General features: G+C 33.3%; 1 protein-coding gene across 3 annotated transcripts; it reads right to left on the bottom strand.

The window, feature by feature from the left end:
* Positions 1–4,668: 4,668 nt before the first annotated feature.
* Positions 4,669–9,601, bottom strand: LOC113715570 (transmembrane 9 superfamily member 2). 3 transcript variants are annotated; one of them, XM_027239806.2, is made up of 9 exons: positions 9,383–9,600; positions 8,081–8,233; positions 7,433–7,473; positions 7,113–7,296; positions 6,741–7,019; positions 6,487–6,624; positions 6,232–6,388; positions 5,668–6,152; positions 4,669–5,141 (listed from the first exon to the last, which is right to left on the bottom strand). In XM_027239806.2, the coding sequence occupies exons 2-9, from the start codon at positions 8,227–8,229 to the stop codon at positions 4,925–4,927; spliced, it is 1,650 nt and encodes a 549-aa protein (XP_027095607.1). In that variant the 5' UTR covers positions 8,230–8,233; positions 9,383–9,600; the 3' UTR covers positions 4,669–4,924. The 3 variants fall into 3 exon arrangements, with proteins under 3 accessions (XP_027095607.1, XP_027095606.1, XP_027095608.1); XM_027239805.2 differs by having other exon boundaries at positions 6,741–7,296; positions 9,383–9,599; XM_027239807.2 differs by having other exon boundaries at positions 5,068–5,141; positions 5,650–6,152; positions 6,741–7,296; positions 9,383–9,601.
* Between the last annotated feature and the right edge of the window lie 4,378 nt (positions 9,602–13,979).

Below are 13,979 nucleotides of genomic sequence, written 5' to 3'. Positions count from 1 at the left end.
GATATGAAATACAAAATTCATTGTTGGGTTAACTAAAGGTTGGTTAAGAACTTGCCGTAAATAGGGCAATATGGGTTTATCCTAAGAGCATCCACAATGCTATTACACTTTGTGGAGTGTAATCCACATGCCACGTCAGCACTTTCTCCTCTTTTATTACACTTTCACTCACAATGGATTACACTCCACAAGGTGTAATAGCATGGGTCCACAATTAATCAAATATTTATTTTAATAATGCATAACTCATATCCCATAAATAAATAAAGTAATTTTTAAAACTAATTTTGTTATTTTTAAAAAATAAAGTACTAACTTTCGTTAAATTTTGTACATTTTGAAATTTTTTTATTTTCTAAAAATGATATTATTAATTTTTAAGTTTGAATAATATATCTTTTTCTATGTTTCAAAAATAATATATTGTTATTTTTTTTAAAATAATTATGTAGGAAATTAAACAAATTTTTGATACTTCAAATGCGAAGATATCATAATAATCCATATTTAATTAATAATTCGGAATGTAATTAGTTGAACTCCATAACATAATATTACATAAGTTAAATCAAATAAAATACAAATAATAACAAAATGAATACTAGTTAAATCAAGTTAATAATAACAAAATAATAACAAAATCAAGTTAAATCAATGGATTACACGCATCATACATGTGATGCGTGTAATCTCCATGACACGGCTCCAATGGGGAGCCGTGTCATGGAGAGATGTAATGGCTCCCCATTACACCCCCATTGGAGCTGCCCTAATGGGTATAGCATGACCTAAAGAGGCCAAACAGAAAATTTTCAAGTAAAGTAAGTTCAAGATTCGCCGAGAAATTACCCTATAGACACTCCATTGACTTAGAAAATTTTCAAGTAAAGTAAGTTCAAGATTTACCGAGAAATTACTCTATAGGCATTCCATTGACTTGATTCCAATGCCGCAACAAACTTTAACTTTGTCTTCCACTCCATTCGACATAAGGCTTTCAATCAATTTCTTGCAAAGTAAATTGGCGACTGAATAAATTTAAGCAAACCTGCCAACACTTGATAAACTATTAATAATAATGTTTGTCATATAAAAAACTTGACATAATTAAATTAACACGTGGTGCACCTACTTTAGGCGGTGAGAGATATTTTGTGTTACTTATTGATGACTGGATTAGACCTTGTCATGTATATTTCTCACACTTTAAAGAAGAAGTCATGCATAAATTCAAGTCACGTAAATCAGATGGGGAGGAGTGTTTTAGCATAATGATTATTTTGAGTCTACGTAAATTAACATGATGTCCCTGTTCCTTGCACACCTAAACAAAATATTGTAGCAGAACGCAATAATTGTGTATTAATCTAATTGTTAATGCATTGTTGTCAAATTCAGATGAAACGGGGTATTGAAGCATTGTTTAATTATTGACAAGATACAACTCTTGAATAACAACAATCCTAACTATATAAGGTCAAGTGGAGAATTGGTTTTGCTATGCAAAAGCATTCTTTACCTTTAGAATATTCTGAAACTACACTTCACTGTTCAAACGGTTTGTCACATAAGTGCACATTGTAGACAAACAAGTTTTATCTTAGCTTAATGGGTATTTGTCCTTTGTGTTTGATAGTGTACTAAATTGTTATATCGTTTTTGTCAATTCTCCTTTCATTTTAGTAGACTATTTCATTTTTGTGTAGATTCTACTTAAGTTTTGTGTTTTGTTGGTATTTTAGATATTTGGAATAAAAGAACTTAAAAGGAGTTGCTGAAAAGATTATTTGATGTTGAGCACGGGTGCGTTATAAAGAGGTTCCAGAATTCAGAAGTGCAGGACATAGAGATTGGGAGATTGAACCCTATGGTCATACTTATAGTTATTTCCTGATTAGAAAAATAGTTAACAATCATGAACTACTTCTAAAGTTTCTCCTTTGGCTAGTGTTTTGCTATTTATTGACTTGATTTTAGTTTAATTCTATTTAATTATTTTAGTGTGAATTAATTGTTTACTTTAATTATTCAACACCCCCCCCCCCCTACACATTTGATTCTTGCTTGAAAGGAAACAAATTCCTCCAATCCCTGTGAAGACTATCCTACTCATTGGTACATACAAATTTATATTTTCTCGAGTATATATTTTATTATTGAATAGATTCGACACTGTCAATGCTGCATATTAACAGTGGACAAATGAAACCTAAAGTGAATTTAATTCATGATTTGAAGCCTATTCTTTCTTTGTTCATCGTATTAGTGTTTACATCAACACAACCAATTAGTATTAAGTACCAACACAGTCAAACGCGTATCACAAAGTTACGTCTTTAAATATCCTCTTTCATAAAAATCTCAGTATTCTTCAATTCTAAGCTATTTTGACCAATATGTGCAGAAAATCAACCGCCCTCCTTTAGGAGCTACAAGAAGTAACCGCTAAATATGTTCCTAATAGGGAAGCTGGCTATGTTGTGATGATATAGAATCCAAGGACAATGTCCCCAGCTGAGCCTGTGGTGTCTAGCAAGCTTCAAGATTGTTGAGATAGAAAAAGTTTTGCTTACTATTGACAACACAACCACAAAGAAGAAAAAGCTCTTCAAATTTTCGAAGTTGTAACCTATAATGTTTGACAATATTATTAAACCATCAAAAGCTAGTTTCAGTGGAGCTTCACTTTGAATATCAATTCAGGGCTGAACCACTTTTGGATTGTGGTTTCCCTCTTATATCATTTTGGATTGAAGATTTTTTTTATGTAGGTAGATTTTGATCATAGACGATTGTATGCAGTTGTTCTTTGACACTATATTTAGAATGTATGGTCCTGATTTCCCTGGATAAAATGCATAATGGGATAATCCCTATAAGTAGTTATATTTTTCTGTTATGTTAATTTAAAGGGTTAAGAATTAATGTGCTTGGGTGGGGGGGGGGGGGGGTAAAGAAGTGTAATTTTGGTGACAGCAGGTACTGATATGAAATCTTGTGCTTGGCTGTTTGCTATGCTCTTTGTATACATGTCTTACATTTTGATCATGATAATGAAAAAATTGATGGCTCATGGGCAGCCATAATTTAAACATATGTCATACATCAATATTTTATCAAGCTTCTTATTCAAATAAGTTTACTGTTACTTATATTGGTAGGTTTTACTTAAAAGAAACAAAACGTGAAAATTTATGTTACATTTTGGAATTGACAAAAATACCCAAAAAAGAAAAGAAAAGAGGGGAAAATTGGGCTACATTCACTCTTCCCATAAAGAGGATTATCTTGCAATTCCCATTAATTGCATTATTTCGTACTAAATGACATTGGAGTTAGCTTAGCCTCCTTTCACTAGTTGAAAATAAACAACATTTAGGGTATCGAAGAAATTTGAAGCATGAAACTCTTGAAGGGCGTCATATTAGTTTTCTGGGAAAATGAAGTTGAGGAAAAAAATAATCATATCATCAATTAAGGGAAAATACATAAGAAATACCTCTATAAGTTTCTTTTAATGTATCTGACGCTAATCCTTCTTGTCCTCTACCATTAAAAACTTGCTCATATTTGCCTTTGGAATTGTAGGCCAAAGCTACCTATGTACTTTTCTGGCCCTTCTTCATACGCCAATAGCAGCAACAATGCCATACCTTTAATTTGCAACTTTTGGGCTGGATGGTTAGTGGTGTAGCTAAACTTTTTGTTCAGTGGAACACAGAAAGAAATCAGCTCTTTTCTTTCTTTCGACTAGAGATGTTGCAAGCTTGAGACACGAGATTTTGATGTAGGACTTGTACCTTTCATTACAAATGCTTTAGTAACATATGTTACCTAGCATGAGCCCCAAGAAAATGAATACATGCTGTGAATATTTAAGTTAGAATTTGATTCACATCAAGAGCTTGGCAAAGTTAGAATTCAATTCATGTAACCGCAGATATTGAATTGGAACCTCAAATATTGTCCATCTTCCTTTGACAGAGGAAAGCATATGCATAAATGGATGATCTATTGTCATCATTATCCATTTCTCCAATACTTTCGTGGGCTATATTACATGAATATAGCAGATATTACCTTCAACCAACAGATATTGGAAAGCAAGATGAGTCCTTTTACCAAAGCCATACTCTTCTCCATCTTTCTTTTGGCCTTTTACTGCCAAATGCAGCATGTATTTGCTTGCTCAGGATCCAATGTTGACATTTTCAATAATCTGCCTAACAATTCGTTTATACACTCCATTGCCAGCTCAAAAAGGAGGCTATCAGATACTGTCATCTTTATGGAAATCACACTTTTCCAGCAGTTTTCTGACTCAGATTTTGCTCAAACTCCTTTTCTATTGTGTCATCTTCACTGGGGTCCCAAATATCGAACCTATGGAGGCTATCGGATACCGTCATCTTTATGGAAATCACACTTTCCAGGAGTTTTCTGACTCAGATTTTGCTAAAACTCCATTCTGTTGTGTCATTTTACTGGAGGCCAAAAAATCAAACCTATGCTGTTTTCAGTGACCATATAGCTAATGCCTGTTGTCTAGGAACTGCTACTTACAACTGTTATTGGTCAGTAAAGGAAGATTGTTTTATATTGCTAATGTGACTTCAGATTGTATCTTTAACTATTACATTTGGTAATAGATTGTGGTGGTGATCATGATTTCATGACAAAAATATAAAACTCATCATAGCCTTATTGTCTGACTATATATACAAGCTGTAGACATGGGGATTTTTGTGCCTTCTGTTTCATGAAAATATCTGACCATATCGAAACTGATAAAACTACATTCCACAGACAATCTGTTTTCCTCTCCAGAAATAGAGTGGAAATCTATTCTTTTTACACCAGTCAAAGCTTTTCCTTGTAAACATGACGAACACAACTAAAGAATTCATTCAAAACCTACGGTGAACTAGTCACACTTTATGGAACCATATATGTACCGAATGAAAAGTAAAGAGGCACGAAAACCTACAGTACCTAGCATGAGAAAGATCCCATTGCAGATGCAGGCCATGTAGCCAAAGAAGAATGAGGTTTGTATGAAGCCCCTCATTTGGGATTTAAAGTAATAGTAGAAGCAGTAGCCAAATATGTAGAGACCAGTTGAACCACCACAAAGAAATGATCTGTTCAGAATGTAGTATAGAGATCAGTCTCAATGATAGGAGTCCACAACAAAACTCTATAGATTGTAGAAAGGAAGACAAATGTAATAGGGAGATGTAGCAGTCTAATGAACAGCACAACAAAATAGATGCAGAGAAAAGTATTTCCCATAATAAGCTTAGAGCCAGAAATTTGTACAACATTGTAATATCTCTGCTAATTCTAACACAAGCATCAAAAATTGTTAAATCCAGAATAACTAAGCAACCAAATAATGCATCAAAACATGTCTCAGTTGTTTGTGTAATCAGAAAATAAGGAGGACACATAAAATTGTAGGTTTGACAAGGTCGGAGAATTTTCAGTACAAAGATTAAATGTTAGGTAGAAAGGAGCTAAGTACACAGAGACAAGACAACCAGAAACACATCTACAATCAGGTACAAATTGCAAATCCAAATTAATGTTGATCACCATGAAAACCAATTTTAATTACTCAGGATGAGCTAAAAAATATAGGATAAGCACCTAAACAGAATTGCTCACCTCCACCACCATTGATGATCTTCGGCAGCAAGCTGAAAGTATGTCAAACCAACAGAAACAAAAGCAGTAGCGATTATAACAAGCACTACGACAATGCATAGAATCCCATACAGATTGTATACCCTGTAACCCCATACAGCGTCAAAGATGTCATAGAGTTCAATAAAGATAAAAACAAATGGCAGAAATCCTGCCAAGGCCATTTGAGGAAGAGCACCCCTGTACCAATGGAGAGCTGGAATCTCTCTAGGACAGTTTGAGGTGTGGCAAGGAGCTTGAAAGTGCCAATCAGTTACTTTCCCAAAAAATGCTCCCAACAATAGCAATGGCAATGCTAAACACATCCACAGAAGAAAAATCACAACAATTCCACCAATAGGAAGTGCTACAGTAAGCCCATATATAGTGGCAACAGCATTTAGGACACAGAAAGAAAGAAATAGAGGCCCACCAAAAATGCATCCTGTTAGGAATACATTCCTCATCTGTCAAGTGATCAAAAAAATAAAAGAATTAAAATCCCAAAAAAACTGAGGATGGAAAGCAGAAGTTACTAGAACATACCCAGTCAGTTCCTTCAAGCTGATGATAGAAAGAGACTGCAAAGAATCCAGCAACCCCACATGTAATTGCATATGATATGATCAATGCCGTCTTGTAAACTCCTCGATCATATGGATGAAATAAACCAGTAAGGCCTAAGACCAGTATTAACATTGACCTGCAGCATGAACAATGTAGCGGATCAATAAACAGATATTTAACCAACCAAATGTGGAATTATATTCTTGAGCAATGCAATTTCTTCTTGATACTGACAATATTAATAACTGGGTACCAGAACCAATAGCTGCAGCAAACAAAGACTTGTACTTGGGGTACCGAAACACATCTGCATGGAGAATCTTCCACCCGGTCTCTTCGTGATCACGAGCAGATTCCTGATCACTTGCATACCTTTACAGAATTCAAAAGAAAACAAGCACGTGTGAAGCAAAAGAAGAAATAAATCAGAACATTGCGAAATAGAGAGTGCTTCACTAGCTGAAATGATCTTATGCTGAGTGTCTTACTCATAAATGTCTTTTCTAAGGACTCGCACATACAGTACCACCAGACAACCAAATAAAATGAGAACTGTCCACAATGAATTTGAGATTGCAACATGATGGATTTTGATATTATGTGGTAAATGCCTTGAGATGTCTATGTACTCGTCCATTCTTTTATCAAATGTGATGTTTGTTTCTTGCCACATTATTGCATATGTGAAGTTTAGATCAACTTCCTTTCCGTCTGCCAGCTCAGCAGGATGTGTGTTCATAGCAAGAATCCCAATCACATGGTCTCCGCTATAAAGAATTTTAAAGTCAGTATGTGTGAATATGAAATATCCAGGCCCAACATAGCCGATAAAACCCCAAAATGGCAAGTCATCGTAGTACATTTCCCACAAGTAGTCTTGCTCAATGGCAGTTCGAAACAAAGATACTTCATGCCTGGTCAGATTTTTCCCACACACAACCTGTAATTCATGCTCCATTCGGAAATCAATCTTATATGGAGAAGAAGCAAGGTGATCTCCATTCAACACTTCGCCAATAGATTGTTTCTTCTGTTTCAAAGGATCTGCCAGATATTATTTCAATATACACACACACAGACACGTGTGTGTGTGTATACATATGCATTTAGCAGAAAGTCTGGAAAAGTTTCACTGGTATATAAGTATATAGGAAAAGGTATGTAGAGCAAAGAAGAGAACCTGGTTGACAGAAGGGAAGACTGTAATATGGATAAGTTTCACTGGCATCACAATCCAATAACAAAAATGAAAGTAGGAATTAGGAGTACAGTTATAATGATCTGAGCTAAAAATCTGTGAAAATAATAGGACAGTCCAGAGCTCTGCAACCACTTATTCTCACTCAGCACAAAGAGTCACTACGTGTTTCAGATCATATGGCAAGATCACGATAGGCAGGTAGAATTCATTTAATTACAGGGTTAATTCATTATTCCACAGTAATCATTTACATAGATGAACAGCATCGCTCAGGTAGTGGCAGTGTCATCATTTTCCATGTTAAACATATAAGTAGGTTCGATTTTCAGCCACCCTTTACCCTTGTCCCATCAATGTAACAGAAACAATACAGAAAAGGTTGTAACTGCTTTTGACATATATGAATTGGAAATCAAGATATAAATTGAATGGTTGAAGGGTATATCCATGCCAATTCCTATCCTACTATCAAGACAATTGAAGCAAAACCAGTCTATATAAGCCATAAAAGGACAACCATTCATTCTCAAATAAATTAAATTGAATCTAAATGGTATGTTGATCAATAGTCATTTAAGAATAAAATTCTTACAAAACTGTGATTAATAGACAAAATGCGGCTGTTACCTGGGGTTGCCATATGGACCAGCCCAGTTGGCATAGAGTGGGACTGGATCTCCTTTTTGATATATGTGCTTGGAAGCATCTGATTTCACTTGGCTAGAAATACTGGTAAATATGACAGTGACAGCAAGAATGTCCACAAACCCTTTCATGCTCCTATGGCATCATAGAGAAATAGAGACAATTAAAATGAAAACCCAGCAAACTCAGATGCACAGCTGAAAGGAAAGCAAGGTAGCCTACAGACTGAGTTCCTAGAAATTGTAACACAGCATAAAGAGTCTAGAACTCAACATTTTCCCTCTTAAGAGAAATCCACATCTTCCAAACCTCATACAGAACAGCATTTAATCGTTTTTACCTATATTAGCATGGATATGGTACAAGTCAGCACCAGCCATAATCCAAGCTTACAATAGTTGGTTTTCTATCCAATAAAAAAAAAAGGTTGGCTGTGCAGAGTCATTTTATTGCTAAATTCATATTCTTGAAGCCTCCAAGGAACACCAGATAGGTGCCATTTATAGTTGATTTGATGAACTTACTCCTTGTGATATAGGTAGGATGACTTGACATGATTAAATTACAATGCTGTTTTGGCAGGAGCAAACTAATTTGCGCAGAGATGGGCTCAACATATATGTTTCACAAGTCTAGCTTTTGGGGGGATAACGATTCATCATTTCTCTTGAAACACAAAGCTCCTTTTGTAGTTCAGATCATCTCACCACATAAACTCAATCATTTTTAAAATTATTAGCTTATCTTTAGCCATCCTCCTTCAAAACTAATCGCCCAATGCTACAAAATAGACAGAGAAAGCCAATCATGTAAGATAAAATAATGCATTGTAACATCCCCACTGTCCATGTTTTGATCCTAATCACAATTCAGAAGTACAAGTATCAGCTTCTACCTAGCTTTCAAGATTACTCACCATCCCTCACCTTCAAGTAATTGAATTCGTCATTTTTCATTTAAAAGCCACATGTCAAGGTAAAACTTACGTTTTCACACATTCCACAGCTAAAGCAAAGCCCAGTTCTTGCCATCCAATATCGATTAATTAAACACCATAGTTCGGCTATACACCCCTATACAGTTAAAAATCATTCAAGCCCTTCCTTTAACTAAGCATCAACTGCCTGAATCTATCTTATGATTAGTAGATTGTAGAGGAATGATTGCAATTATGCAAAAGCAAAACATCAGAAAATACAGAGCAGGTCCAAATGCAAATTTGTAATCTGCAGAAATGTTTGAACAGAATGTTTGCATTAATGCAGAAGGTTAAGGAATTCTTACAGAAGAAACGGGAAAACCGTCCAATTCAAATTCAGTCCACCAGAAAGCTACAAAGATGGAAAGGTTTCTTTGATACAAAGACAGGAAGGTTTCTCTGATCCTTTCTTTCGGCATAGTGTCATAGACTTGACTTGGAGGTATTTCAGACAAATTGGGCATCCCTCCTTACAACGTTGTTGACTTTCTTTGCGTTGATGTGGTGGGCAAATTAAGTATTGAGAATTTGAGATAGTATTGTACCCAATTTAGATCTTTACTCTTTTCCTTTTTTCTTTTTTATTGTTTCTTTTTACCAATTAAGTACTTCCTGTAAAAGTAATTTGGTACTAGTTATATTACTGCATGGTGTCTAAAAGTAAAGAATCGAAAATACGTAAAATTTTAGAGAAAAGGGAAGCATGAGAGCATTGCATTAGATGGTGGGAGTGAGGTGGCGTCAGGACGCAAGTAAAATTAATCAAATCGAATATTCAATCTTCAACCTCGTTTGTTTATTTTGATGAATTTGAAATTATGTTCAACTTTGGTTTGTTCGTCCATCGAATTAAATTTCAATGACTTTTTACCAAATCAAACTCGAGTCTTGAATATTTTATATGTAAATTTTAATTATTATACTAATTGAGCCAAATTCAAGTTAAATTTGAAATTTTGCTATACGTAAAGTATTGTTCATGTGTGGTTTTATTTAATAACAAGTAAATTTCATTAACGAATTGTTGAAAATTGTCCAACACGATTTGATTTACATCTTTACTCTAGTGGCAGGTTAAACATGCACTTAAAATAACAGACTTGCAATTTAACAACAAATACAGTAAATCCAAATGATTTTACATATCTGAAAAATGTAAGAAAATTTTAAATTGCCATTATTAAGGAACACAATAAAACGAAATTCATGGGAGGGAGATGATGGTGGTCTTCCTTCTACAGAGGAAAGCCTTCTAAGAAGATAAGAAGAAATAGAGAGAAATTAGAGAAAAAGGAGAGGTATAAAGAGAAATTGATTTTGGATCTGCTAGTTTATATTTGGTTTGATAGGTTCTCAAATTTGAACGAGCTCAATTGGAATATCAAATAACTTGTTCTAACTTTTCAGCCCTAGATAAATTATTAATTGAGAATTTTGAAAATTAGAATTGTTAGCGGGTGCGAATGACCGGGTCTTCCTTAGGTACCATTACCAACTTTGACAAAATATGGGCCTTTGGTAAAATGTGCCAAGACCATTAAAGGCGTTAGAACTTACCAGGTTTTGTGGCCCGTGGCTTCCTTGGGTGTCCATTATTGATTGTATTAGGGTAATGTAAAATTTATTTAGTAATGTATAGTTAGAGTGTTGTGTATGATAATGGAGTTGGAATTATGGATAGAGGATTGATATTTTGGATTGATTTATTTATAAACAAATATAATAAATTTGATGTGATCTGTATTGTGTTCTTTAAAATTAATATGATTTAAGCATTTGATGGATAATATTGGTTTTAAAAAATTTAGTTTTTTTTATTTTAATTTAGTGATAATTAAATGTTATTTAAATTAATGGAATATATATATTTTTTTTTTAAAGTTGATAGGACAAAGAATTAAGTGGAGAATTACATTAAGAGTGTTATAATTTGGGCATTGTGTGATGAGATAAATTAATAATTTGGAATAATTTGATATTATAGGTTGGTAACATGTGTGTTTATTAATTAAGTAGGTTTTTTTCGATGAGTGAAGATGATATTGATTTAGTTATGAATGAATGTGATTAAAATAGAGTTGCAAACGAATCGAGCCGCTCGCGAGGAGCTTGACTCGAGCTCGATTAATATCGAGCTCGAATCGAGTTCGAGCTGGCTCGAGTCAAAATCGAGCTCGAACTTGAAATCAAAATATTAAGCTAGTTATCTTGCGAGCCAGTTCACGAGCTCGAGTATATATGTATATATTTTTTATTTTAAGTATATATATATTTATTTTTTTATTTTTTATTTTAAATATATATATATTTTTTATATTTTTTAAATTTAAATAGTAAAATTACATATATATCCTTAATATTTTATTATTTATTAAGAAAAAAATATTATTTTATTTATTTTTTAAAATATAAAATAATTATATTTTTTTTTTTCGAGCTCGAGCTCGAGCTTAAAATTGTCAACTCGTTGAGCTCGAGCTCGAGTTCGAGTTCAATGAAATTAAGTCAAGACTCGACTCGATTAGCCCAAAGTTCGACTCGACTCGACTCGTTTGCAGCCCTAGATTGAAATTGATGCAAGTTATATTTTTTTTAATTAATAGAGTTTGAATAAGTGAGGGATAATATTAATTTTGAGAGCTAAGAGATTTTATATTAATAGTTTATTGATAAATGGATATTATTGAAAGTAAGGTGATATGTATAAATTTTTTTATAAGAAATAGAAATGATTGCATATGAAAATTATAAAGCTTAATTACAGTAATTTGTAGTAGAATTTTTAAAAATTTATTGTTTGCTGTTTATGTGACTTATTTTATGTTACTCAAAGTTGTGGTGAATTTGTATTAATATATAGATATAGGTATATAACATATTTTTTAGTATGTATATATGTGTGTGAGTGTGTGTTGTGCATGTTTAGTATTTTATTTGAGGTGATATAATGGTTTATTTTTTTTGTGTTTATATTTTTTGTGGTTTTGTCAATTTGTTATATTTTTATTTTTTGTTTATTTATATATGTGTATATATACATATATATATATGGATATTTAATATTTTATTTGAGCTTGTATGATTGTTTAATATTGTTTTAATGTTTATATATTTTCTGGTTTTGTTTTTTTTATAGATGTGGCATTCTTATTTGTGTTGTGATTCATGTGTGAATATGAATTTTTTTTTAGTTGCATCATGTATATTTTTGTCTATATATCGGTAGGGGCATGGTTTGAAATATTTGTTTGTAAATTTGTGGTAGTTTGGCTATTTTTGTTATAGTTTCGAAGAAAAGTTTATCTTTTTTATTTTGTTTTTTAGTATTATATTTTTGAATTTTTCAATTCTTTAAGTCCGTTGTTTTTGGGGTATATTAGAAGGATTTTGGAGAAAGGCATGTCTAGAAGTCAATATATGAGTAGGCTGATTAGTAATGTTGGAAATTTTGTAATGTTGGATAATGAGAGAAATTTAATAGTTGGTGAGAAAATTCTGATTTTTTTACAATGAAGATAGACAATTTAGGGAAATATAATTGTTATGTATATATTTTCCAGACAATCAATATTTTTGTCCATACATATATATAATTTGCAAAAATTTAATATATATATATATATATATATATATATATATATATAAACGCACACAAAGAAAGCGCAAGGATGCATAAATTATATAAATTTGTATAGCAGAGGCCAAAAAAATTCACATCTGTATCACGGAACTAAGGGTAGCCGCTGCAGTGGTACAACAAACAAAAAGACAAAATTGACAGTAAATTTACAAAGAAACCAGGACAAAAGGGCATAATCGGAATAAGATGACAAAAGGAAAATTGAGAAAGGAAGCAACAACAGACAAAGTTGCCCACGGGAGGCCCCATAAAATGCTAAAGACAGGAAATGCCAAAATCAAGTGCAGAATCACATTAAAATTGGGACAATTCACTGTAGGTGGAGTCTTGACTTAAAATCATAGGTATAGTTGTAGAGGTCAATTCATCATCCAAATCGAACAACGATTGATATGCCTCGATTGGAGTTGGTCAAACCTATATTTTAAAAAAGTTAATTTAAAATCAACAGCTCAAGAAGGATATTGATTTTACCAAGAGCAATAGGCAATCTACTCTCCCCTTAAAGCTGTGAAATTGCTAGTATTAATAGTTCAATAAAATTTTCATTTCATTTCAACATTATGTTTGTTATTTGCTTATTTGATGTGCACATTACATTTTTCTAGCATCATTAGAGCATAGTTTTCTCTCTAAAATTGAGAGCTTCCCTCCTCGGTATAGGTGCAAATACTTTCGAACACCTTTTCACACCACTTTCCACTATCTGTACCAAAGCCCCCCTAGCTTTCAAAACTTTTCAAATCTCAAGAACACAGCTAGCGGAGATCGCTTTAGGGAAACTTGCGGACCCGTCGCTTATGCTGCTTTCTTGATAGAGAATAAACAGGCACATGAGGCTGTAACCAGAGGAGATTTGCAAGATGATGCTACCAAGGATGTGGGGCATCAGGAAATAGAGAACGGTACATTATGTCTCGTCTTTACTGTAATTGGTTCGTTGCATATGAAGGCAATATTAAATTTTAAATTCTTTAGGGCTGTAGCAAATTATTGGTATGAAATTAATCATTGTATAAAGGAAACCATAAAAAGTGTATGTACCTCTGTTCCGATGCATCTCCTCGTGACCATCGCATTCAGAAATTGCTTTTCTACTCCCGCTATTCCATTATTGCAGGGTTGCTGCTCACGACATTGTAATAAATTCTCGACCCCAGAACTTTGCTTTACACTTTCCAATTCCTCTTGTTTGATTTCGCATTATGACATTCAAATTGGATCTCACATGCAAAATCCATGTGCTGAAATGCTGTATGCCT

Source organism: Coffea arabica, chromosome 11c (genome assembly GCF_036785885.1).
Source record: "Coffea arabica cultivar ET-39 chromosome 11c, Coffea Arabica ET-39 HiFi, whole genome shotgun sequence".
Taxonomy (NCBI): Eukaryota; Viridiplantae; Streptophyta; class Magnoliopsida; order Gentianales; family Rubiaceae; genus Coffea; species Coffea arabica.
Note: the sequence above shows the minus strand (reverse complement) of the source record. Positions and strands in the feature narration are given on the sequence as shown.

What these genes read in the sequence shown, in the direction of transcription:
- LOC113715570 (XM_027239805.2), bottom strand. Translation starts at nt 8,229, where the DNA reads ATGAAAGGGTTTGTGGACATTCTTGCTGTCACTGTCATATTTACCAGT. An exon ending in AGCTTGAAGGAACTGACTGG is followed by an intron (nt 6,153 to 6,231) that starts GTATGTTCTAGT and finishes ATCACTTGACAG; the next exon opens with ATGAGGAATGTATTCCTAAC. An exon ending in GATCATCAATGGTGGTGGAG is followed by an intron (nt 5,142 to 5,667) that starts GTGAGCAATTCT and finishes CATTCTGAACAG; the next exon opens with ATCATTTCTTTGTGGTGGTT.